The 27,912-nt window shown below is 39.6% G+C and overlaps 1 protein-coding gene across 7 annotated transcripts in view; it reads right to left on the minus strand.

The window, feature by feature from the left end:
* Positions 1-6,706: 6,706 nt before the first annotated feature.
* The window catches only part of RASGEF1B (RasGEF domain family member 1B), a 614,418-nt gene continuing 593,212 nt past the window's right edge, over positions 6,707-27,912 (minus strand). For all 7 annotated transcript variants that reach the window (XM_031664556.1, XM_031664555.1, XM_031664557.1 and 4 more), the window contains 9 exons: positions 27,605-27,679; positions 25,829-25,924; positions 25,612-25,714; positions 22,157-22,236; positions 20,372-20,467; positions 14,931-15,026; positions 14,134-14,257; positions 12,588-12,660; positions 6,707-8,150 (listed from right to left, as the gene is read on the minus strand). In XM_031664556.1, the coding sequence (XP_031520416.1) occupies positions 8,126-8,150; positions 12,588-12,660; positions 14,134-14,257; positions 14,931-15,026; positions 20,372-20,467; positions 22,157-22,236; positions 25,612-25,714; positions 25,829-25,924; positions 27,605-27,679 (768 nt within the window). In that variant the 3' untranslated portion in view covers positions 6,707-8,125. The remainder of the gene's footprint in view (positions 8,151-12,587; positions 12,661-14,133; positions 14,258-14,930; positions 15,027-20,371; positions 20,468-22,156; positions 22,237-25,611; positions 25,715-25,828; positions 25,925-27,604; positions 27,680-27,912) is intronic.

The raw sequence follows: 27,912 nt of genomic DNA on the forward strand, positions 1-27,912 counted from the left end.
AGCTGAAAACACTAAGAATTGCTTAGGAGAGTGAAACTGAGCAGAATCCCAGGCAGGCTGGCCTACTTTGTAGGGAATCTGCTTAGTGCAGGAGAGTAGTTCCAGATTGGGGTTCTAGTCCCAGGCCAGTCACCAACCAGCTCAATGGCTAAGTGAGTCAATCACTTGGTAATACCTTTAAACCTCTCAGAGTTTAGGGCTTTACAAGGTCCTTCCGTATACACTTCTCCCCTTGCTGCCTGAATTTTTAATTTCACTCTATCATATGCTCTGAAACTCTAGCAGCTAGAAAGCTGACATGAAAGGATTCTCAATCACATTACAGTATGAATTAGATGAACAATTTTAAACCACCAACTTTTTCAAATTCCTTGCTAAGATGGGTAGACCATGAGGAAACAGAAGTCTCGATTTGGAGAGAAGACTGGCAGGAACTTTCAAAACATAGAGCATGTTAGGAAGTAGGATGAGAGCTGGGAACTTACCAGCCTCATTGGAAATGGTGTCGTCAGTTATTGGCAGGGCTGAGTTTTCTCTCTTTATCCCCCAATCCTCTGCAGATGCGGATAGGTACATGCCCACTGACCTCCCGGGGCCCAGACCCAGGAAGCAAGGATAATAGATAGGACTCTTCGTTAAGGCAAAGAAAAGAGAGGCTCTCTAGATATCGTATCACTTGGGAGTCATGCTGTAAAGGGTAGCCAATCAGCATTAGAACTCTCCTCCTTCATTCCTTTCACCTCTTGTAGAACCATAGTACTGCTAGTTCCATTGAGTAGAAAAAGAACCTGGAAATTGAAGGTCCACAGCCTACACCTGGGCCTGCAGGAAAGCAGAGTAAAGACCTCTTCAGGCTCATTCAAGATTGACAGTAAACCTTTAGAGAAAAACCAAAGAATTGCCTTCACCGTACTGTGAACTCTCTGAACACAAGAAGTTCTACTAGTAAGAATATTTTGGTAATAGACCTGCACTCTCACCTTCCTATAAAATTTAGTAATAGACCTGCACTCTCATCTGCTCTTATAAAATGTAAGAGCAGAGCTAAGGGATCACATTTATTCCACTATAAACCTGGGCCATTGTAGGTTGGATTAATCTTTAAGCCAAATTTTGTAAAAATATCCTAAAGGAAAGAGCATTTTACAATTCTGGAGCCTTTTGGGGGAGGTACTAAGAACCTCCTAGGTTATTCTTTGTTCTAAGTCTGAACTGGTTGAGAAAGCAAGCACTCCATCTAGTTCCTCTTTGCCCTTCACAAAGGCCTTGCTAATTTTTGAATAGGTAGAAAAGGGTTGGTGATACCTAGTTTCCAGAATTTTATGAAATTGATTTTATTGAGTCAGTTCAGTGAGTTACTGTAATTGAAAATAATCCCCCTAATTATCTAGTTCAGTTCATTTACCTAATATATATTTTATTAGCAAATAATTTGTGATCTCCCAAGAGAACATATTTCCTAGCTTCATTGTTTTCTTATTAGATTTTACATGAGTTCAAATGTTTCAGATGCTTGGATACTGCTGTCATACCTCCTCTTAAACTCTCCCTTGTCAAAAGCCATTTAATTTGTTATTTATATCTCCTCAACATTTTTCCTCCTCTTACTAGTTTTTGTCTTTTTCCTTCGATCATTCCTCTTTTGCAGAAGAGGCCTACCTGGAGTAGGATTCAGAGGGTATTTATAGCCCAAGGAAAGAAGGTATTCACCCACTTGAGACTGATATATGCCCTGGTTTCTTTCACTGCAGGACTTTCCCTAACATGTATGTCAAATTATTCAGCTTACCCTGGCTGGACAGCCTTCAAGGAGGTCCCCCCTCTGGCCTAAGAAGTGAAAGTTGACAAAATGCAGAAGTTGGCTCTGACCATCACTTCTCTAAGTCTTGGTCCTTCGAGCCAAGTAGTGACTCATTTGCAAATGACTAGGTGTGACCAGGCAAGTTATGTGTTATTTTATCTGTGTCAACAAGCACAATTACAACAGCTGCTATGACAAAGATATAGTCTACACAACAAAGCTATTTTTGCAGTCTTTACAGACTATGCTTTCTTAATCTAGCACCTTTGAAATCATACAACTGACCTTTCACAAAGGTTATTTTCTAATTCCTGGCCTGGGTAACAATCACTCTTTACCATGAAGAACTACATAGAGTTGTGTGACTGCCTGCAACTGGAGGGGTAGGGGTGAGTGAAGCCTTTATCACTCCATTGTGTCCTACCGAGTAGCAATTAGCCTCTTATCCCTTCCCTCTTCAAGTACAATTAAAGCACAAAAGAGTCAGACAGGAAGAGGTTGGAGGCACACATGTAGGATGCTGCATTTACTTGCTAATTTACCTTTTAATCCAGCAAACTGAGAAAGTGCTTTCCCAAACCACAGACCCCTGAAGCCCATTCCATCTCAATTAGTCCGGACCCATTACTCACAGATGAGGACCCAGAAGTTCAGAAAGGTGGGAAGGTTTCCACAAAATTCTAGAAACCTGGGGAGAGTGAGGTTTAGCACTTCGTTCTCACATTCTTAGACAAGAGTTCTCACAGGGAGGGACTTCGGATTTATCCCATGACTCTAAACCATGTTGGTCCTAGTTTTTTTTTTAAATGATGGCTTTTTATATTATTGTTAGAGATGGATTTATTGTCTTGATTATTGGTACTAAATATAAACACAGAAGAGTGTAACAATCTAGTTAATACTCATAATTTTTTAAAAACCCTCAGTGGCTTGGATTTCCATTGTTGATTTCTGGGAATAGTGCCACCCACGGCAATGGATTGGAATCACTTAAATTTATACTCATTTTCAAAATCCAGATGTTTCAGGGGCACATTTGAGATTTGTTACAACATATAAAGTGAAATTTGTGAATCTCCAATGATAACCAGATTAATAACTGCCTTGCTTATGCATTCAACACATATTTACTGAGCATACATTAACTCCTCACCACAGCTCACCTGCACTTAGGACTCCTAATTACACTGCAGAAAATTTAATAATGTCAGTCCTCCAATTGCCTTATCTCAACCAAGTTGACAGCACATTCTGCTAAACTTATTTTCCCACAATGATTCATCTGGAGAAAGGTGATTTTTGCTCACTTTCATTTTCTCCAAGCAGTGTGGGTGGAGAGAAAGAAAGCAAACTTCGTTTCATTGTAGAAAACCCACTGGTTTGACACCCATCAAGGAGTAGATAATTTTCCTTTTTATTCTCAGAATTATCAGTTTCTTTCTTTTCTTTTCTTTTTTTTTTTTTTTTTTTGAGACAAGGTCACACTCTGTTACCCTAGCTGGAGGGCAGTGGTGCAATCTTGGCTCACTGCAACCTCCTCTTCCCAGGTCAAGCACTTCCCTGCCTCAGCCTCCCAAGTAGCTGGGATTACAGGCACACGCCACCACACCTGGCTAATTTTTTTTTTTTTTTTTTTGTATGTTTAGTAGAGACGGTGTTTCTCCATGTTGGCCAAACTGATCTCAAACTCCTGGCCTCAAGTGATCTGCCCACCTCGGCCTCCCAAAGTGCTGGGATTATAGGCATGAACCACTGTGCCCAGCCCCTTCTTCCTCTTTAATTTTCTAAAGTATAAGCTACTATAACCTAGAAATCCTAAATTGGGTGATGTGCACATTTTAAGTATTCTAATAGTTAAGATTATTCCAAAACAGCTTCTTCATACTGTCCAGAATGTGATTATACACATTTGGATGTTTAATCTCCTGTTAGTAGAATCTTAGAAAAGTAAAGCAGGGTTTCAGGTTTGCAGGGCAGAGTTTAAGCTTGCTGAAGGCTGCTAGCACTATAAAGAAAATTGGCTACTTGGGAATTTCCTCATTGCATGAAGTTTAAAAATGCATCCTTTAAGAGGAATTGATTCTTAGTACAACAAAGGCAGTAGTCTATTTTGCATGGGATCAGCCTTGTTTGCAATTTTGAATGACAGGTCTACAAACTGAAAGGTTTGGTTAATAAACCGTGAACCCCAACATCTCTTTATTAGCACTGAGTAGAGTCAAGTGATCTCAATTACATGGAACAGAGAATTGAGGCAATTATCCAATCATTCAAACCCAGAAAAAAAAAAAAGTCTTTGGCTTGAATTATACAGAAAGTGCCCCAATTTCCTATTAAAACTTTAGAAGCCCAACTCTGACAAAAGTCTTTCCTTTTAAAATGTCTTAGGGGTAAAGCTAACAGAGTCGCCATCAGAGTATTGAGTTTTATATGTTGTTAGTAGTTTCCAGGTCACTAACCACATTTTTTTTCCCCCAGGAAATGAATTCAGGAATTTCTTTGAACACTTAGCTCCATTGGAACATTAGTCTAAGCTTCTTTTTTATTCCCAGACAAGCATTCTTTATCGGAATAGTAAGACACCTTTGGAACAGGGGCAGGTATTGTTTTTTGTTCGGACTAAGGGGTAAATAAATGGCACCAAAGGAAGGTAGAGGATGTTAAAAATCTACGGCTCAAAATTCTTACATAGTTTAGCAACTAAAATTCTAATGGTGGGTTATGTTTTCTTGGGATTCTACACACAGGTGGCATGTGGACAGCAGTTGGAAAGTACAAAAAGAAGTTAAAAGTATGCTAGGAAGAAAAGTAAATGAGGAAATGACAGAGGTGCCAGAGCCAGGTGAAGTGAAGAGGTAAAGCAAAAACCCTTCAAAGATAAAGATCATCAGATTTCAATTCTCTTGTCTTTGTTAGATGAAAGGTAGGCCACTCCTGTGTCCTCAAAATGAGGGGACATTTCATAGAAGGTGCACTCTCCTGGTACCTTCCTAAGCCCAACCAGTTCTGAACCTTGCCCCCCACCTTCCCGGCAGTCCCAGCTCCAAGCCTGCAGCTTTGAAATGCAGGCCTTTGGAATGTACGGCAGGCCTGGACAGAACACATCCTGAATCGTAGTCTACCGACTGGCATTGCCTGATGCTGTTTATGCTTGTATTTACCCAGGCTTCCATCCAGCCACATAAATTATAAACTCTACACACCCACTGGGGAATCCAATGCACGCACGGCACAAAAGAGAGAATATGAAATATTTCCACAGGTAAATAAATACAAGATTTAAAGCTCTGGCTTACGTAGATATTAAAATGAGTATGAGGATGTAACTCTTTCTGTAAAAACTTCTTGTTTAGATAGCCCTAGAATCACTTTTTTTAGGCCTAATACCACTTTAGGAAATTTATTTCAGCTGCTACATTTAGCTATCTAATACCATAATAGAGCTCTCATAGCATTTTTCCAAACTATCTTTGCAATGCTTAAAAGAAACACTTAGATCAGGGGTCAGTAAAGTTTCCATCAAGTCCCATAAAGTAAATATTTGAGGCTTTATGGGTCATACAGTCTGTTACAAGTATAAGACGCTGCAGCTGTAGCAGAGAACAGCCACAAGAAAATATATAAATAAACGTGTGGCCATGTTCCAATAGAACTTTACTTAAGGACACTGAAATTTGAATTTCAGATAATTTTCACATCATGAAATCTTCTTTTGATTTTTTTTTTCTACCATTGTTACCCTGTGGGCCATACAAAACAAGCAGCTGGCTAGATCTGGCCATCAGCCCATAGTTTGCTGACCCCTGGTGTAGATGGTTGAAAGATCAACCTTGTTGCTGTCACAGTAAGCAAAGTGGTAGAGGGATCAGGGAAAGGCAGTGCAAGGAGAAAGGAGGCAATATTGTGAAGTTGCATTCATCATGGTTTTTCTGTATCTTATGATGTTCTGGTATCTTATAAATTTTACTGACAGGGAAGAGACTCCCAGGACTAGCTAATTCTTAGAGACAGCAAAGGACTTGGCCCTGAGCATACCCAACTATTGTCAAGAACATAGCCCCAACCTTCCCCTTTATCTAACTCTCACACACCAAGCCAATACAGAAATTGCTCTAAGTCACCCGAGGGTCCAGGTACCAGGCAAATGGAGACCACCCCTCCAGCCCAGAGGCTGCTGGAATTATTCAGACGTGCCAATCTGAAACTGTTGACCTTGCTCTGCCTTGCCTCCCTGCAGAAACCTCAAAGCCTATGCTTTCTTCTTGCTCCTGCTTCTGCCCCCAGCCGACACCAGTGCTTCCCCTGTGGCCCTGCATGGCATGGCATGTGCCCTTTTCTCTCGGGAAATTGAGTAATATAAAGATTTCATTGTCACTGGCCTCTCTGTATCATCACTTAGCTACTCCCATAAATTAAAATCTCAACAGGTATCAAGAGGCAGAAGTGCCTTCCTACTCTCAGCGGGACCCCAGGACCAGCAGCATCAGCATCCCCTGAGCCCCATCCCAAAGCCACAGAATCTGCATCTGCATGGGAAAAAGATCCCCGGGTTATTTGCAAGGATATTGAAGTTTGAGATGCTGTGGTGGTGTGGTTTAAAGCTTCGGGTCTGCAATTAGAAGGCCCATTTCATGTATTTGTGCCTCCCATTAGCTATGTGGCCTTGTACAAGTTATTATTATTTCCACCCCTAATAAGTAGAGATGAATCTATGCTAAACACTTAGAAAATGCCTGGCAAATACTACTATCATTCTTTTTTAAAAAATAAATGCCCATGCACAAACTGTTGAGGCAACTTCCTCCGATACATTCTTAGCCAGTCTCTTGAACTGATCCACTGCAATTATAGCCCATGCCCGCCCCCAACAATTCCACCCATAAAAGAAAAGAAAGACGCCACAACTCCTGGCCGCAGAGTGTAAAATATATTGATGGTTGTAAAGGGACAACTTGGGGATATTTTAGGTCTGCTGAGATGATGCACAGCATACATACATGCTCTAGTTTTTGGAACCATGTCATTAAGTTTTCAAATACATCTGTTTTGAACATGGTATTTTTTTCTTCATTAGCACGAATTACTACTCTACAGTTTCTTCTAGAGTAAATAAATATAATGGCTGTTTGCAGAGCAACTACAGACTTACTCAGATGTTTAACAAGGTGAACAATTTCACAATTAGATCAACCATTAACAGCAAGGTGTTTTTCATCTGTTTTGTTTACTGCTACAGCAGGGGGGATGGTAACTTTTCCAATTTATTCTTTGTTGACATCTTTAGTTACCAACAGACTCCCAAAAATAATGAAAAGTCGGTTAAAAAAATTAAATTGTAATTATGCCATGGGCTTTCCCAAGATCCTTAAAGTCAGCTCATTTAAATTTACAAGAGAAAAAAAAAGGCATCATGGAAAACTAAGTAACAAAAAACTACTGAAAAATACATCTGTAGAACACAGTGGTCAGTTGTAAACAGCTCAGAAGGGGGAAAAAAAAAAAAAAAAAAAAGGTCCTTCTAGTATGTTAGGCAGTCCAATGACAAACTCTGCTTTTTTTTTTCTTTCTTTCTAGTGGCTATTTTCCTACCACAGTGTTGAGCTTCATTATTATATTAAATAACTTATATGGGTAAAAAGGAGTTTGCTAACCAGCAGCCAACTCAAAACCTTGTAGGAGGAGGGAGGAGAAAAATTTACAACACAGCACACACTAAGGGGAAACCAAGTCTGCAGTCAGCTTCCAACCAGTCTTACCCCTCTCTGGCAATAGTGATTGAGCTGAGGTTTGGGATCTAAACGGGGGGGGGGGGGGGGGGGGGGGGGCGCGGGTTTAGATCCCCTCCCTCCACTCCCTTCTTCATTTAAGTTAACAAAAGAAACACGGGCTTCCTCAGAGCCAGCACTCAGCTGGGCAAGTCCCATTAGCAGCAAATGTTCAACCAAATAAAAAAGAACACACACACACACAAAAGAAAACTCCATCCAGGTGCAGAGCTGTGATTCACATGGAAATTCCAGGAGATGAATCATGTGCAGAGCTGGGATTTTTAGAGGATTCTTTCTCAAGTGTCTTCAGTGAACATTTCAGTCTCACAAAATCGGAGTCTGTCAGCTGCAGGAAATAAGTTCTCCATCTGGTCTTGAGTGAGCTTGCATGCTTTGCTGACCGGGGTGCTCCAATGACTGCAGGGTCTTCATGAGTGTTCTGAGTACGAGATGCCAGAAAACAAAGGCCAGCCCCTCCATGATCTGCAGGAAGCAGCAGCAGCAGCAGCAGCAGCAGCAGCAGCAGCAGCAGCAGCAGGCAGGCAGCTCCCACGTGTTAAACTCTGCCTAAGAGGCTCGACCTGAGTAGTAAAAACAACACAACCTAAGACAGAATGTAGCAGACTACTTGAACTAAGATGAAAATGCCGTTTAATACTAATTTATCTATCCTGTGTTTTAAGTTTGATTTTACAAAGTTAAACCAGGAAAAAAAAAAAATTCAAGCTTTTAAGTTATATTGGCTCTCTGGGAAAACTGCTAGTCACTTAAAAAAACAAACATTTATTAATGGAGATGGCAAAAGCTTAAACAGATAAGTCTGTATCTTGAGTAGGTTTATATTATAACAAAAACAAAAAAAAAAAAAACCAAAGATCATTAATAATAAAGAGCTTTTAGGTATAGGTTATCATAGGTGGGTTTACTTGGTAGATATAAGCATCTTCACAACACATTCCATGAACATTGGGAGAGTTTAAACAATAGTTGACAATAAGGGTGTCTGCCATCAGAGGTGTAGCCACTGATGAATCTACGTGTCTGCAATGAATGGGTCTACGACCGCCAAGAAAAGCATCTACGTAAAAATATCTTACTGCCTTCAAAGCTAATGTACAAAAGTTTTCAGGTAGGTACAATGATTCCAGAATATAGTCAGCCCACTCTATCTGTGGGTTTTGCACCTGTGGATTCAATCAACAGCAGATCAAAAATATTTGAAACAAAAAATATGTCTGTAATGAATATATACAGACTCTTTTTCTTGCCATCATTCCCTAGGTAATATGGTATAACAACTATGTATATAGCATTTACATTATATTAGATACTGAAATTAATCTAGAGATGATTTATGGTATGACTATTTACACAGCATTTACATTATATTAGGTATTATAAGTAATCTAGAGATGACTTAAAGTATAAGAGAGGATGTATGTGGTTATATTCAAGTATTATCTATTGATTATTTTGAGTTTACCCTAAGAGGTTATGTTTTCTTGAATCAGTAAGATTGATGGCCACAAGAAAAGAATATTTCTTCAAACAACAGCAACAGAAAGTTCCATTTCATTATACCAGGGACTGGAGCATCCTCAGATTTTGGTATCTGCAGGAGGTCCTGGAACCAATCCCCCATAAATACCAAGGGATGATTATGCTTAATCTTAGTATCCACTTAATGTATGTATTTTGTAAATTATAATAGCCTGTTTTATTTTATTTTTTTTATTTTTTTTTATTTTTTTTTATTTTTTGAGACGGAGTCTCGCTCTGTCGCCCAGGCTGGAGTGCAGTGGCGCGATCTCGGCTCACTGCAAGCTCCACCTCCCGGGTTCACGCCATTCTCCCGCCTCAGCCTCCGAGTAGCTGGGACTACAGGCGCCCGCCACCACGCCCGGCTAGTTTTTTGTATTTTTAGTAGAGACGGGGTTTCACCATGTTAGCCAGGATGGTCTCGATCTCCTGACCTCGTGATCCACCCGCCTCGGCCTCCCAAAGTGCTGGGATTACAGGCTTGAGCCACCGCGCCCGGCCTTATTTTGTTTTAACTTCTTCGTGGTTGCTATGCTTTGGCCAACACCTGTGATAACCCAGTACCATTCAATGACACTACAGGAGCATGGGCTGAGGAATAATAGAGAGCAAGACTCCGTGTCCAGAGCTGGGGGAGACATTAGGGGAAGACCCTGTGCCTGCCCTCAAGGGGCTTACATAGCAATAGGGAAAAGAACCACAAACACTACACAAAACTGCATGGCTGGTAATGAGAGAGAAAGACTACCTCCTGACTGTATGAGTTCTGGAGAAAGTCTTTCTAGGGAAAAACCGGCCAGGGACGGGGGAGGCATTGGAGCTGGGCCGTGAGAACAGACAGGACATGGAAAAGGCAGAGTGCATGGCTTGAACACCAACACAGATGGGAGTTGTTCTTCAAAGCTCCTTAAAAAACAATTTTAATGTAGAAACTGTCTTTTATACCAACTTTCATTTCAACCAATTGATATGGGAGTGCTAGGAGGGGAAGAGCACAGTCCCTTTAAATAATACAGAATGGGAGAAGGGAAGTGCTGGGTAGAGAAAGGCGGGTCCCTGGCTAGGGCTCCACCCCCAAGGACCTAGGTGAGAACAGACATTTCCTGCCCAAATGTTGCATTTCCCGCCCAAATGTTGCATTTCCCAAGACCACCCTGGCCCACCATGCCCCCATCCTGGGCCTATAAAGACCTGAGACCCCACTAGGCAGACACACAAGTAGCTGGACGTGGTGAGGAACACATCTGTTACAGAAGACACAATTGGCTCGTCATCGAGAGGACACTGAGGGAAGCACACTGGTACAAGGGCATGCCGGCAGGGCACACCGACGGCCGCCAGCACACCGGACTGACTGGCGGGATGAGGCGGAGTTTGGCAGGGGCCGTCTGAGGAGAGGTTGGTCATCAAGAGGACACTGAGGGGAGCACGCTGGCAGATGGGCACACCGACAGACGCCAGCACACCGGAAGGCCACTGACTGGTGGGAAGAGGCGGAGTTTGGCAGGGGCAGTTGGAGAAGAGCCCAGGCCACTGAGTGGCCCCACTCCAGTGTTAAAACATCTCCCTTTGGGCTCGCCCATCGGCGGAGAGCTACTTCCACTCAATAACACTTTGCACTCATTTTCCAAGCCTATGTGCGACCCGATTCTTCCAGTACACCGAGGCAAGAGCCCTGGGATACAGAAAGCCCTCTGTCCTTGCCATAAGGTAGAGGGTCTAATTGAGCTGGTTAACGCAAGCCACCTATAGATAGCAAAATAAGGGAGCACCCTCTAGAGGTCTGAGCAGCAGGGCACTGAAGAATCGAGTCACACCATATCCCCATTGCATGCCCTGGGAGAGGCACAAGGGAACCTTTCCCGTTTCACAATCAAATGTTAGATGTCATATGTTACGTGAACAGTACAGACGTGGGAAGACATTATACAATTCAATCTTTAGCTTTTAATGTCCAACCTCTGACTTATGAACCTCTCCAATCTAACCACTAGTTAATAGGAATATGTCATAAAATAATAAGAACTAGAAAATAATTTTGTAGGTAGGTCTGGATTGATTTAAAATGTCTGGAGACCATAGGTAATGCAGATACCAGATATCAGTCATGTGTAGCCAATCTGCTTACAAATTTTTTAAAAATCTACAAGAAAAGTAACAAAAGCTAAGCTATACCCAGGGATCCCACCAAACTTACTGTTTTTAAAAATACAGAAAGGAGGGATTAAAAAGGAGACATATGGAAGGCAAAATGTATCAAAAAAGGATAACTAAAAGGAGTGATTCTCAAATCTTTTATCCAGCAAGATATGCACTCTGAGGCCCATGTTTTGCACATGAATAATATTAAATAGCACAGTGAAATATTTTAATACAAACACAGATTAATACAAAATTTTAATTGAAATGTGCCACTGCCAGGCACAAAATTATATATATATATATAATTAGTCAATGCATTTTAGTTCTATACATATATATATAGGCATCAGCCCAACAAGCCTGTTATATCCCATAGCTTTAGGCATTGGCCAAACCTTCTTTATGTTTGAGTCTGGGGATACAAGAATCATCTCCAATCCTTCACCAATTACTATGATATCCTGAGGATAAGAATTCCAATGCCTTCATACCTTATCCCTCATCCCTCATCACTGGGAGGTACAAAGAAGGCCTAAGCTTTCCTTTGAAACAAACACAACCACCCAAAACCAAGTATATCTTAGATATCCTGGTTCATAAAATCTAGCCTAATATCAAGTATAATGAAGGCTCTCAAATGATTCTGGGACCACAAAAAGAAGAGAAAATGTGCTTGTAAACCCTAGTACAAAAAGGTATACATTCTGAGTTTCTCAGTAGGACTATAATGATAACAATTTTGATTATATTACACCCTGGGCTGCTTGTGCCTATTAAAGTATCTCAAATGCTTAAAATACAAATTTAACCCTAGTTTTGTTCAAAAATACTCATAGAATAGCAAAAGTTGTAAATCTGAAAAATCTCCAGATTATGTTTAAAGTCCCAACTCTCTCAAACAAAGAGAGGACTGAGATCCACTTGGAAAGTGGCAAACGCAACTTTATAAAGCCTACTGGTACCTCTTTTTTTATCTCAGGTTAAATAAAATTTTACTGTTAGAAGAACTATTCAGAAATGAAGTCTGAACTGATATTTTAGACAAAGTCAATGCATTTTTTTTTAAACCATACTTTGGTTCAGCCCCTCATTCTATTAAATAATGGGAGAGAAAAAGAACAGTCTCTGTATATCTGCCAGTATAAAAAAAAATGAAAGGCAATAAAGCAGAATGATGGTAGTGAGAATTCTGAGCCACAAAGATTTGGTGTACAAGAGATAAGGTGCAGAGGACTTGGAACAGATAGACAGCAGCTCCCTACAAAACGCATGTGGCTTTCTTCAAGTAAAGCCAATTTCCTTCAGACTTGTGCAGCAATGAGAAGAATGAGACCCACCTTAAAGACTTCCACCTGTCTTTCTCTATATGATTTTCAGGTCCTTCACTCTCATAAGAAGCCAAGTAGAGAGCTACAATCAAACAAAAGGAAGTGCATTAACATCAAAGCCTTCTCCTGATATATTATCTACCACCATCCATCCCTTGTTCAACTTGAGCCAAACTCCATAGCAAGATACTCTTCAAAATATCAAGTCATGACCAAGAAGCTTCACTGTTTCATGAAGAACATAGATTATCACTTTGCCTCTGACTGACCATCTCAATGAAAACCCAAGGGCTTCTAAGCCAAAAATGCACCTAATTACCTAAGTATGTATAAGGCAAAAAAAGCTTATAAAATGTAAGCCATATGACGCTGCCATACACTTAAGACTTAATGTTCTTCACAAAGAAAGGGCTGAGGGTTCTTTCCTCGTAGACTGAGTTGTTTTTTCCTTTTTTCTTTTTTTTAAAACTCTTTACTAGGTAAAAAGCCAGGTTTTCTAGGCCAATTTTCCATCCTTCTAATATTTTTCTTTCTTTTCAAATCAGAAAGACTCTTCATTTAAAAATTCAACTTTGTTATTAATCCTCTTTATAGAGATTAAAAACAATCAAATCCCCTCTGGCATAGGTGATATTAATTCAAAATGTTCTCCCGGTTGGGCGTGGTGGCATAATGTCAGCACTTTGAGAGGCTGTGGGCAGATTGCGTGAGCCCAGTAGTTGGAGACCAGCCTGGGCAACACGATGAAACTCTGTCTCTACAAGAAAAGAAAAAAGAAAAAAGAAAAGAAAAAAAATTAATCGGGCACGGTGGTGCACGCCTGTACTCCCAGCTATCTGGAAGGCTAAGGTGGGAGGATTGCTTGAGCCCAGGAGGTCGAGGCTGCAGTGAGCTGTGATTGTACCACTGCGCTCCAGCCTGGGTGACACAGTGAGTCGCTGTCTCAAAAAAAAAAAGTCATTATTGTAAATACTATCAATCTACTATGAGAAATTGTTAATAGGTGCTATTAATTCCTGTAATATTAGGATATATCAAATCAATAAAATAAATCTCTAAATATTTTATGAGCTCACTTCTCTTCTGATGATTTTGTTCTGTATCTAATCACTTGTTCAACTTCAAATTCCCTAACGTTTTAACAGGTTAAAATGTTCCAGTACTTTTTTAAACAGCAGGGGGTAGCAATTTACTGTTTTTGTTTTTTTTCTCCAAATTACATGGACTATCAACATGCCACAAAACACCTTTTGTCTATTCAAGTAAGTTCAAACAAGAAAAAAAAATTCTTCAATAACCCCATTTGTGCCCATAGCTTTGCAAATCTGGTATTTTAAAGAATACTTAAACACAGAAACATACTGTTTGTAGGTGAATATTAAGTGCAAATATTTTAGGGACAAATCATACATTTTCTGTGAAACAGAAAACTCTTAACATGGAACAGATCAGAGGACAGGCCTCGCTACTGTGTGAGTAACCAAGCATTTCTATACTAATATCCTAAACAAAGGATTTGGGGATGCTAGTGGTAGCTCCCACTGAATGGCCTTACCATCTTCACTGAAGACTGGTACTGTGATCAGATACTGCAAGATCTTCCGGTCCCTCTCAAATGGACACTCCACTTGTTTCCATGTCATAAATTCACTCACTTGTTTGGCCAGTTCCCAAAATTTCTGGAAGATAAGTAAATAAAGAATATAAAGGTGATCATAAAAAAATAATTATGAGCTTGGGAGAGGCAATTCCATTCGAAATGATTCCTTCTTATTTTATTAAAGAGACAGGGTTTCACTCTGTCACCAACGCTGGAGTGCTGTGGTACAATCATATAGCTCACTGCAACCTCAAACTTCTGGGCTCAAGCAATCCTTCAGCCTCAGCCTCCCAAGTAGCAGGGACTACAGGTGCGAACCACCATGACTAGCTAATATTTTAATTTTTTGTAGAGACAGGGTCTCACTGTTGCCCGGGCTGGTTTCAAACTCCTAGCCTCAAGCATTCCTCCCACCTTGGCCTCCTAATGGACTGGTATTACAGGCATGAGCTACTGCAGCTACTTTCTGGTCTTTGCTCTTCTGAATCATATAGTTTTCTTAATTTAATAAAACTCTATTTGTGAGGTATAAAAATTTTCTCAAGCTTCCTCAAACAGTAATAATCATCATAATGGCTCAGTTACTCTCTTCTACTTGGTATTGTTAATTTCTTAAACAAAATAACATGGAAAGAGATAATTTGTTCTGAAACCGCAGAATTGGCTTTGGCTGCGTGGCCTGGAATGCAGTGCTGGAGAAGCCGCCCCTCTCCTTGTGCTCGGATTTTTGTATCCTACTTTATCACACTCACCTCAAAATTGACATGGCCATTGGGAAGGCGGTTGGCACAACCCTCATTGAGGAAATAAATATCTTTGATTAAGAGACTGAAGAATGGTATCACAATCTAGAGGAAACAAAAGATTCTGATTTGTCTGGGCAAACAAATATTTAGTCTCTCATAAAAATACACGAGATTAATGAACAACATTAACTTTTGATTATATGAAAGGCCACAAAGAATTAAGGTACAGTGTTTTGTTTCTTACACAACAGTAATTTCTTCCTTTGCATAATTTTGCTTACAATACAACTGCTATTTATAACCAAAGCACAGCAAGGACAAGTAGCATTGGGAAGTGAATAGGTTAGTACTTTTATTACAATTTTTCCTATTTTTCTCATTGCAGTAGTATGCAATAAAATCTGAAAACTCTAGCTATTAAGAAAGAAAAAATACCTAAAAGAACTCTTGCCTTTCATTTAGCAACCCCTTAGCAAAATGTTAATAGAATACCTATCACTGCAGGCACCATTTTTTTTTAGAGACAGGTCTTGCTCTGTCACCCTGGCTAGAGTATGGTGGTGCAATCATGGCTTACTGCAGCCTTGAACTCCTAGGCTCAAGCAATCCTCTAGCCTTAGCGTCCTATGTACCTGGGACTACAGGCATGTGCCACCACATCCAGCTAATTTTTAAAAATTTTGTGTAGAGACGGAGTCTCACTATGTTGCCCAGGTTAGTCTTGAACTCATGGGGGTCAAGCAATCCTCTTATCTCAGCCTCCCAAAGTGCCCAGATTACAGTCATGAGCCACCAAGCCCAGCCATGTACCAAGAGTTTAAGATGCATGACCCATCTCCCTGCTAGAAGCTGTACTGCTTATTATTTAGATGTCTACATTTAAGACAGATGTCTACATTTAACTTTTTCTTTTAGATAAACATTTCTTCTTGAAGACATTCCTCAAGATAATGTGAGAGCTCAAGGTTTTAGAATAGTTGCTACAAACTTTCTATTGTAAACCTGGCCTGTGTATGACGAACAAGTTAGCACCTGCTCATGGGAAATCACCTAAGAAGTACCTTGCACAATATGTTTTGAGACAAATGTGCCCCAGGTGAAGGAGGAAATATGAATGTATAAATTAAAATTAATAGTTGTTTAAACACAATAAACCTTTAAAAATACTTTCCCATCTGAATCCTTTGGCTTGATGAGGTGGTATTTAATTAATTAGCCTAAAGCAATAATCTCTCAGTAAGTACCCCAAATCATACTAAACCCACAAGAAACAGAGAAAAAGGCTCACATACAGTAATTTCCATTTTCTCTCAAATGTCAAAATATTTTTAAAGATTCTAAATTTCCTACAATGTAAAAAAATCCATTAAACACCGATTGTGGGTCTATCTTGTTTGCCCAAGATCAGATCTTTGAAGTTTCCTAAGCTTCATTCAGGTGGTACTTCTATATTGAGTGAACAGGAAAACATACTTTTGGGCTCCCACACAAAAATATTAAGTATCAATTCCCTTCTAAGGAAAAATTCAGATTTTCACCAAAGTCATTTAAAAAACAAGTTTTGATTATTTTTGTTTCATTGATTTCTGAAAATAACCAAAATGAATCTTCCATTTTCACATCTTTGGACATCTCACCTAAATATACTTTTAATCATTTATTATTATCTCTGAAAGTCTCTAAAGCCAAATTAGTAAAGATCTCATTACCTTTCCTTCTAATATGATTGGCTATTTTCCATTATGTTAGAACTAAACAACATAGTAACAATAGTAAAAGTACAACTGAACCTTGCTTCTTTGAAAGACTATTTGTGAATGGGAATGCTGGACTTTGGATGCTGCCAGACAACAGTAAAAAATTTGGCTTCAGAATTTACTGGTGGTATAAGCTAGGAATTGGCAAACTGTGGCCCTCAGGCCTCTTTTTTATGGCCTAGGAGCCACACATTTTACATTTGTAAGTAGCTAAAAAAATCAAAATAATAATATTTCAAGATGCATGAAAATTATATGAAATTCAAATGATAGTGGCCATAGAGCTTTAATGGAAGAGAACCATATTCATTCATCTTCATATTATCTATGTCTGCTTCTGTGCTACTGTGTCCAAGATGAATATGCACTTAGAGGATAATAAGGATACATCATCGTAAGACGGCCCCAGGGAAATAAGAACAAAATTATAATCAAGATGTAATATTTGTATACTGTAGCAGCTTTTAAACAAGAACTTTATTTTTGTGCTCTATTCTTTGGTGCTGAGCTGTGAGATTCATTAGGTGTTGATCATTGACTGTTTCTTATTGATATTTAAACTTCTCGTAAATTCACACCAAGTGCCTATAGCTGGAATAGAAATTCTAGGTGGCAGAGGCTATACCTTACATGATTTTTGCATTCAGGGGTGCCTGCAAGATGCTCCACTACTGACTATCCCAATCACTCTTCCATAAAAATAAAAATATAACTAATCTTACTTATGACACTTTACTGCTCTGTTCCTTATGCCTGTATACAAGAAAGAAGTCTTGCAGGCTTCAACTTTTCATCTATTCATGGATAATTCCCTTCAGATCTGTAGCCCCTATACAAATCTAATACAGTGAAAATCAGATTATAAGGACTTCCATGAGCTAAGTGAATGTACACATTATTAATAGGACAAAGCAAAAGTTTATTTTCCTCAAGGTCTTGTCAATGATGTTTTTAGCAGGAGAACTTCTCAAGTAATAGCATTTTTGAATTTCCTTTCAAAATATTTTTAGTTCAGAAACCCAGCAACTACACCATAAGGGTTTTGCCAGTTCCACACCTAGAAATGAATGCTGATAAATAGGACCAAGTAAGTTCACAGGAGCAGAATTGGAATGGCAAGAGGATTTAAAGCCACGTAATCATATGAGGAATGGTTAAAAACCTGGAGACACAGGTTCTATATTAGGTACCTAGAGATGTGCCACTCTGCCCACACAAACTTGAGATTTAAAAGGATACAAAAGATTCACCATATTGGTCAGGCTGATCTCGAACTCCTGACCTCAGGTGATCCACCTGCCTCAGCCTCCCAAAGTGCTGGGATTATAGGCGTGGGCCACCACGCCTGGCCAAAAATCCCAATTTTCTTGAATAAAAGGTGGATTTAACTAGAAATGCTTTCACTCTCAGCCTTTGAGACCAACTGTAAAAAGAGATGGCAGTTTTTAAAATGGCTGTGAGTTTTTTTTAATTTTACTTTAAGTTCTGGGATACATGTGCACAATGTGCAGGTTTGTTACATAGGTATACATGTGTCATGGTGGTTTGCTGCACCCATCAACCTGTCATCTAGGTTTTAAGCCCCACATGCATTAGGTATTTGTCCTAATGCTCTCCTTCCCCTTGCCCCCCAGCCCCCTTCTGGCCCCAGTTATGTGTTGTCCCCTCCCTGTGTCCATGTGTTCTCATTGTTCAACTCCCGCTTATGAGTGAGAACATGCAGTGTTTGGTTTTCTGTTCCTGTGTTGGTTTGCTGAGGATGATGGCCTCCAGCTTCATCTGTGTCCCTACAAAGGACATGATCTCATTCATTTTTATGGCTGCATAGTATTCCATGGTGTATATGTACCACATTTTCTTTATCCAGTCTATCATTGATGGGCATTTGGGTTGGTTCCATGTCTTTGTTATTGTAAATACTGCTGCAATTAACATACGTGAACATGTGTCTTTATAGCAGAATGATTTATATTCCTTTGGGTATATACCCAGTAATGGGGTTGCTGGGTCAAATGGTATCTCTGTATCCTTGAGGAACTGCCACACTGTCTTCCACAATTATGTAAATTATGTTGAACTAATTTACATTCCCACCAACAGTGTAAAAGTGTTCGTATTTCTCCACAGCCTCAGCAGCATCTATTGTTTCTTGACTTTTTAATAATTGAATGGCTGTGCTTTCATTTGTTTAATGAACTACAGAGTACAATTTATATGTTCACATAGAACCTGTTTAAAACAAAACAAAACTAAAGCAGACACAATGTATTAAATGATGTAAAGGGTAAGTACTTGGGACTTTTTGTAGAAAAAAACTTAGAATTCCACAACTGAGAAATTTTGGAGGGATTGCACTTCAGAATTTCTTTGGCCAACGCTGTAACTCCCTACTCACAGATATGATTCCACAGACTTCTGGGGCAGAGCCCACCAAGCCCTCACTGAAGCCCATGCAGAGAGAACCTTGCCTGCCCTGCAACACAGAGAAGGTGAATGAGGCCACGTACAGCCCCTTCAGTGGGCTTACTCTTCAGTGTGCTGCAATTCTCCCACATGTGCTCATTGTTTGAAGCTTAAAAGACTTCATATTAGATTCTTTTCTCAATCTAATCGCAAGCGTACTGGGATGGAGCAAGTAAAACTTAAAAGCTGGCAAACCCTGTCAGGCTACAGTAAGACTGTCATCTCTGCTTCATACCCCCTCCGATGTTATAAGTTTCTTTATTTAAAGAAAAAATTTGAAGGATTTACAATATCCCTCAAACGTTTTTAGAACTGATATTTCAGATCTGATTGAGAACCAACTTACCATTTACTAAAGGTGGGGTTGTGTGTTTATTTTTATTTTAGATCATTGAGGCTGAAGCTTTTTCAAGGGACGTGATTGAGAAGCTGTGAAAGGTTTTTTACCTCATTTTCTTTTATTTGTGGAAGATATAGTTTAAGTTAAAAGATGGATGGAATTGAAACCAAAAATAACCTCTATCAGGCAACCTTCATTAACCCAGTTACCATAACTAAGCATTCACTTCTCAAATAACATGACTGCCAAATGTTGCAACAGCTTACCCTTCCTCTGTAAAGAAATATGACACCAAAACGTGCCAAGGAAGGACCCTCAGAATCAAGAATATGGTAGAAGAAGGATGGTACTAATTTGTTTAAGAGTAGGGTAGAGTGAGAAAGGACCATTAATTTCTCAGACATTACCCCTGTACTTTTTCTGCTACCCCCATAATCCAATTAGTAACAGCACGCCTAATGCTACAGCAACTAACCTACTTTCTGAAAATAAATGACTTAACCATGGGAGGTAAGCTAATTCTTTTAAGAGAAAAGGTTACATTAAGTCAGCTACCTTGTGCAGAGCTTAAATGTCTATTTTCCATTAAACTAAATTACTCTTTAATGCTATTAGTCATCTTAACATATGACTTAATGTATTGCTTGAAACACAATTAAGAGGCACTACAGAGTAATTATGTAAGTAATGTAATAATAACACAGCAATATCCAGTCTAACAAACTTTCTGGTAGCACTCACCGTCTCTGTGTGGCAAGTGGTATCATTTCTAGAGTACATGTCTCTCTTAAATCTCAACAAGTAAAAAAGCTTCAGTGTAGTAGTTCACATACCATTTCAGTAGAAAACACAGCAAGTCTACCGTAAGAAAGACTTTAAGTGCATACCTTTTCTCTACTACTATGAGCAGTTAAAGACCTTTGTGCTGCTCCACGAAGAGCTGTTCGATAATTATAGAAATTGCTTGAAGGGTCCATCTGATGCTATAGATAAAAGACAGAAGAATATTAACTCTTTATTTATTGTAAACTTCTGTAGGAAGTTTATGAGATCACACATTTAGTTACATATGAAATTCAAAATTAGTTAGGAAACTCAGTAGGAATATGATTTATCCTTCTCATACACACAAATGCACATGACACACATTGCACAAGTGTTTTCTTTCCTGAGGTTTGGTGTAATTATGTGAGCTGATGTCAGCTTCAATAATGTTAAACCTAAACTACATTCTTTCTAGGCTAATTGTTGAGCTTAGACGTAAAACTAATAGGAGTCAAACACCAGCATTAGAAAAATTTCCTTCCGGGCCGGGCGCGGTGGCTCAAGCCTGTAATCCCAGCACTTTGGGAGGCCGAGACGGGCGGATCACGAGGTCAGGAGATCGAGACCATCCTGGCTAACACGGTGAAACCCCGTCTCTACTAAAAGTACAAAAACTTAGCCGGGCGAGGTGGCGGGCGCCTGTAGTCCCAGCTACTCGGGAGGCTGAGGCAGGAGAATGGCGTGAACCCGGGAGGCAGAGCTTGCAGTGAGCTGAGATCCGGCCACTGCACTCCAGCCTGGGCGACAGACCGAGACTCCGTCTCAAAAAAAAAAAAGAAAAATTTCCTGTTTGCTTCTGAAGGTCAATGGGCCCACTGATGGTTAGCCATGTATAGTGATCCAACACTTTGTAGTGACAAATCATGCACAAATAATTGAAGCATATCATTTGCAAGAAGGAAAAGAGATGTATTGGGTTGTATGAATAGATCATAAAATAATAGGTATAATGATAATTTCCAATTTGGGAGAAAACTTGGGAAAGAACGCTTTCTTCTTATCTCCAAAGATAGTAATTCAAAGCACTGGCACACCAAGGTAGTGCTCAGATGAATATGATTCAAATACACATACTCTGGCACACGATTTTTTTTTCTTTTCTTTTTTGTTTTTTTTGAGATAGGGTCTCACTTTGCCACCCAGGCTGTAATGTAGTGGTGTGATCTTGGCTCACTACAGCTCCCACCTTCCAGGCTCAATCAATCCTCCTGCCTCAGCCCTGCAAGTAGCTGGGACTACAGGCACGCGCCACCACACCCGGCTAATTTTTTGTATTTTTCATAGAGGTGGGGTTTTGCCACGTTGCCCAGGCTGGTCTTGAACTCCTGGGCTCAGGTGATCCTCCTGCCTCAGCCTCCCAAAGTGCTAGGATTACAGACATGAGCCACTGCGCCTGGCCACAATTCTTACTATCCTCAGAATTGTATGGGAAGGGCTTTTTCACAGATCAGCTAAATTGCTGAAAGGATGAATAAATGTTACTCTGGGGATGGGGAACACTTCCCCTGAGACACTGAAGATAAATGAAGCTAATAGGCTCACAGTGAAGTAAAACTCTCAACTGCTCAGGACCGAAATTCCATTCTGGCATATAAGGTGATATGACTGACAGCTCACTATTTCCCCAGTCAATTAACCCCAGAATGGACATCTCTACCTATGAAACAACCAGTACATAATCTGATTTATTTTCCTCTCCAATTCTACCCACTCTCCTTTCCCGGGGTCTGTAAAGATGGATGGGCTTTTCCTCTGTCATAGTCTGAAGGAGAGGCAAGACCACATAAAGGAATTCCACTTCCCAGGTGTCAAGTGTTACTTAACAGCAAAACATCGGCTTCACATACCTCAAGAATGTCAAATTTTGCAGTCTTCACTTTGGCCCAAGTTTTTTTTAGTCGAGAGACTGGGCTCATATTCATACCAGCTTCCCATTTGAAATGGAGGGGGAGAAAAAAAGGAAAATTGAAAGAGAGAAATAAGAAAAACCATAAACATATACTTCTAAAAAGCATTCATTACTAAGTGAGAATTCTAAAATTAGTAAGTAACAAACTCCAATTGTATAACTTTTTTTTTTTTTTTGCAAATTCTGAGTCGAGAAACAGCATAAATGCTACCATTGACTCTGTGCAGAGGTGAACACATTTTCTCTATAAAGGGAAAGAGAGTAAGCATTTTAGGCCATATGGTCCATGTCATCACTACAAGACACTATCACTGTCGTGCAAAAACAGCCATCATCCAGTTATGCAGATAACTACATATACAAATGGTTATGGTTGTGTTCCAGTAAAACTTTGTTTATGTGCACTGAAATCTGAATTTATATTACAGTCACATGTTAGAAATGTTAATACTATTATTTTCATTTTTTTCAATCATTTAAAAAGATAAAAACCATTCTTAGCTCGCTGGTCATAAAGAAATCAGTGGTGGGCCATATTTGACCCACGGGTCATAGTTTGCCGACCCTTGACCTAGAAACTAATGTGTCAACCACGCTTTGTGTGTATTATCTCATATAATCCCTCAACATTCTTAAAAAATATGCTACAGTTCCAGGGAGTAAGACATTTCCCCAAGGATATCCAGTTAACAAGTAACAGAGATGGAAGCTCACACGGAGCTAACACCATAACCCACACTCACTCCAACAAGCCAGGCTGCCTCTCCTGAATGATACTTTACGTACTATAACTATTCAGCAAAATATTACAGTGGCTGTTGTACAGAAAAGGAACCCACGCTAGCCTAAATGAGTACATATATTAATTCCACATCACCAACATTCATATTTTAAGGACGAGAAGTGGGAGATTGCTTCCTAATTGAGGTACAATTTACATACAAAAACTACACAGACCTTAAACACATAATTAGATGAATTTTGACTAATGTGTAAGTCCATGTATTACCACTCCAATCAAGATAAAGTAGCACATTTCATGATCCCAGAAAGCTCTGGGGCCTCTTCTGGTCACCTTTGGACCCTCTTCTGGTCACCTCCCCACCACCACAGAAATCAGAACACTGGCTACCTACAACCACAGATTCGTTTTGTCTGTCCTAGAACTTCGTATCAATGAAATCATACGGTATCTACTCTTGTCTCTGGCTTATTTTGTACAACATAATGACTCTAAAATTAATCCATGTTACTTATACGTATCAACTGTTCATTTTTATTGCCGAACAGTATTTCATTGTATTAATATGCCACAATTTATTTAGCCATTCATTTGTAAACGGGCATTTGGATTGTTTCCAGTCTTGGGCAATTATGAATAAAGCTGCGTTCTTTTACAAATCTTCCTGTGGACATGTGTTTGCATTTCCATGGAGTAAATACATAGGTGTGTGCAATCTCTGCATTGCAGGGTATAAATATGTTTAACCTTATAAGAAACTGCTGAACAGTTTTCCAAAGTAGTAGTACCATTTTATACTCCTGCCAATAATGTATAATAAGAGCACCACTTGTTCCACATCTTCAACACTATTTGGTGTAACCAGTTTTTAAAATTCCAGTCATCCTAGTGCATGCAATGGTATTAATATTTTGCTGCAATTTAATTTGTATTTCTCTGATGACTAATGATGTGGAACACCATTCCAGATACTCGTTAGCCATTAATATACAGTATCTTCTTGCATGACATATCTGTTTCAGTCTTTTGGCCTTTTTTTCACTGGGTTATTTGTCTTTTTATTGATTTGCAGGGTTCTTTATAGATTCTGGATACAAGTTATTTGTCAGCTCTATGTATTACAAACATTTTCTCTGATGCTATGGCTTGCCTTGACATTTTCTTACTAGTAGAAGAGGGAAATTAAGTAATCTATTATCTAGACTGTGAGCCTTTCAGTCTCTGATTAAGATAATCTTTCTGTTTGCTATTTTCATGGAGTTAGTCAGATAAATAATAAGCTGAGACTTGGCCAGTATTTTTCTGGGGGGAGAGAAAGAAGAAATGGTATGTAAACAAAATGGAAAAATAAATTGGTGGAAGGGAGAATTTATTAGATTAAGATTCTTTAATTAAATTTGGTAGACTCTCTAGCTTTAAACTGATCCTTCAAAAAGACCTCAACTCTCTTCTTTTTTTTTTTTTTTTTTTTTTTTTTTTAAGATGGAGTCTTGCTCTGGCGCCAGGCTAGAATGCAGTGGCATGATTTCAGCTCACTGCAACCTCCGACTCCCTGGTTCAAGCGATTCTCCTGCCTCAGCCTCCTGAGTAGCCGGAATTACAGGCATGCACCACTATGCCCAGCTAATTTTTGTGTTTTTAGTAGGTAACAGGGTTTCACCATGTTGGCCAGGGTGGTCTCAATCTCCTGACTTCGTGATCTGCCTGCCTTGGCCTCCCAAAGTGTTGGGATTATAGGCATGAGCCATTGTGCCTGGCCTATTCTTTTATTGAAATGTTTATTGAGCACCTACAATTTGTAAGATGGCCATATAATTGATTATACAAACTAGGATACTTTTAAATGAAAGAATTATTATCAAAAGCTATTATCAATAATTAAGGCAAGACAACAGGTATAAATTGGAACAACTAAGACATATTGTTACCACACATATTTATAGAATGAAAGGAAAGAAACACGGTCTCTGATGTTAAAACCTCCATAACCACCTACTAAAAAAATACAAAAAACTAGCCGGGCGTGGTGGTGGGCACCTGTAGTCTCAGCTACTTGGGAGGCTGAGGCGGGAGAATGGCGTGAACCCGGGAGGCGGAGCTTGCAGTGAGCCGAGATCACGCCACTGCACTCCAGCCTGGGAGACACAGCGAGACTCCGTCTCAAAAAAAAAAAAAAAAAACCTCCATAATATAGAGGAGTGAGTTTGTACACTAGAGTAATAAGGTCTGCGGGTGATAAGTACTAGAAACCTGAACAGTTAGAAAATGTGCCAGTTTCTTAGGCCACCCTCTTGTCCAAGGAATCAGATAATTGAGTCTTGGATCATTATTTCTATAATACTTGATATGCAAGCTGCCAAAATGCTTTTTAAAACTCTTTATTTAGACAAGTATCTTACCTACAAGTCTTTGTAGATGAATATTTAGCTAAGGTTAACTTAAAACGTTCCAAGAATTCTTGCATACTTAAGAAAGATTACACACATACTCGCACCCATTTGCCTATTTAAAGCATCTTGGACATTCTCAAGTAACTCAGGATTAAAAAACACAGTCTGTACTGACAAAACCATACTATTTGCAAATTTTCTGTGGGTCACTTTACAGGATTCGTAAAGATAAAGGACATATATCCTCCACAAAATACTCACAGATTATCGCCATCAAGGAGTTGAAGTTGCCAATGTTAAAACACTCCCGAGCTACGTCAATGAAATACTCAATCATTCTTGCTCGGTGTTTTTTCTTAACAGGCTATATAGTAAAAGACAATAGAGGGCAGTTATCCAGTATAAAGGCCCAACAGTTCTAAAATAAGTAGAAAAAAATAATATTGAGAGCTAGGAGACAGAAAATTCATTTCCTCACCATACAGATTTCTGTAGCAACCAAGTAGCTGAGGCGATTAAACCATTCCACGTAAGCTTCTAAGTTCCGTGTTTTCTTCCGTTCACTGTAGCAACTCTTTAGAGAAAACAAAGTAGACGGATGAGTTAGAGGAAAAAAAGAACGTATTGGACTCTCATTTTGTGAAATACGAGCCTTTATTCTCAGTTTATGGATTAGGCAAGCTTTTTAGAACAACAGAAAGAGAGAGAAAGACAATCACTGGCATTCTTGATTATCCTTACAGAAATATCGAAGTCCTTTAGGATAGTCCAGTGAAACACCTGAGGTCTAGAAATGTACTCTGATGCATTTATAAAAGTGTCCTTAGGCCGGGCACAGTGGCTCATGCCTGTAATCCCAACACTTTGGGAGGCTGAGGCGGGTGGATCACCAGAGGTCAGGAGTTCGAGATCAGCCTGGTTAATATGGTGAAACCCCATCTCTCCTAAAATACAAAAAATTAGCTGGGCATGGTGGCATGTGCCTGTAATCCCAGCTACTCGGGAGGCTGAAGCAGGAGAATCGCTTGAACCCGGGAGGTGGAGGTTGTAGTGAACTGGGATCACGCCATTGCACTCTAGCCTGGGTGGCAGAGTGAGATTCAGCCTCCAAAAAAAAAAAAAAAAAAAAAAGTGTCCCTAACCCCTCTTCCCGAGAAACGAAGTTAGTCTGGATTGTATTTTCAGAAACACAATTCAGAGGAAGAGTTCTGGCTGCATTCCAAAACAATCCTGACTCAGTTAATGGAGTGCAAATACCAGCTGCTATAATCGATATAGCAAAAAAGTGGCTACCAGTACAGAGGAGTAGAAATTTTTCTCTTAAAATGAAGCATAGGACAACATTTTACAACATAATGTTGCAACGAACTAAGTGTCTTTCAAGTAGATAAACAGAAGTCTACACCATCATGGTCTTTAGTAGGGTGAGTAACACATTGTTCAAAGGCAAAAAAGTTCATCTCATCTTGAAGTTCAAGGCCAGCTTGAAGAGGCTAATTACACCCCTCTTTCCTTCCTTCCAAAAGAAACAAACAAACAAAAAGTCCACTAGCCTTCTCTGGCAAAACAAATTCTTCACTTCCTGTATTAGGAGACACTATTCTAAGTCCGGAAAACAGCGGTTGTCCCTACTCCCAGAAGGGGGCTTTCATCAGCGGGTGTTGTAGTCTTTGCCTAACAATTCAAAATGCTTCCAGGTCACTGGAAGAAAAAAAATTTCTTATATGTGTACACTGATTTGACAGTCCACGCCCAGCATTAATTTCTTTAATAGTGGGCTGCACTTAGGCAATAAACCTCTCATGAGAGATTCACCTTAAAACAAGAGGCAAAGCGGTCAAGCCCTTTACTCAGCAAGCTGGATGTGCATCCTGTCTTTCCTGCCCCTGCTATTGTTGAATTATGGGCAGAACCTTCTCAGCAGATTCTTAATCTGCTAAAACCATTATGCTTTCCTCTCCTATTTTCATCACCACAAATGCCTGCATCTACTTGCTGTAAAGGTCCTACTAAATTTCCCAATAAGGAGGAAGAAGAGGCTACAAGTTAGTGATGGAGCAAAATTGTAAAGGAGCTTGGAGACCTCGCTCAAGAAAACTGCAATGAATCAGACATGGCTGATGGAAAAAAAAAAAATTCTGATTTTAAAATCTAAAACCGAATATAGGTCTAACTTCTGTCCCTTATACCCACTATCACAGACTGAGAAATCCCATTTCTGGTTTCAGCGTTGACCTTTGGGTAGACTGATTACCTTGTCATTATCCAAAGGGCCCTTCTGCACGAACGCCTGAACAAATTCTTCCGGCCCAATATAATTGAGCCTCTCCTGAAACACAAACCCAGAAGGTCAACAGTATTAAAGAAAGTGAAAAGAAATGGACTGTCAACTCCCTCTATGACTTTTGGCACCACCTCCCATTTCTTAATGAAGATTATAAAATAAGCCTTTAACCCTAAATACTTTCATCATCTTCAAGGTCTGTGCAGAGGCAATTTTCTGCTTGGGTCAATACTCCACAAGATAGTGAAAGGCTTAGCAGGTTTTGGAAAACCTGATTA

This window comes from Papio anubis, chromosome 3 (genome assembly GCF_008728515.1).
Source record: "Papio anubis isolate 15944 chromosome 3, Panubis1.0, whole genome shotgun sequence".
NCBI classification, from domain to species: Eukaryota; Metazoa; Chordata; class Mammalia; order Primates; family Cercopithecidae; genus Papio; species Papio anubis.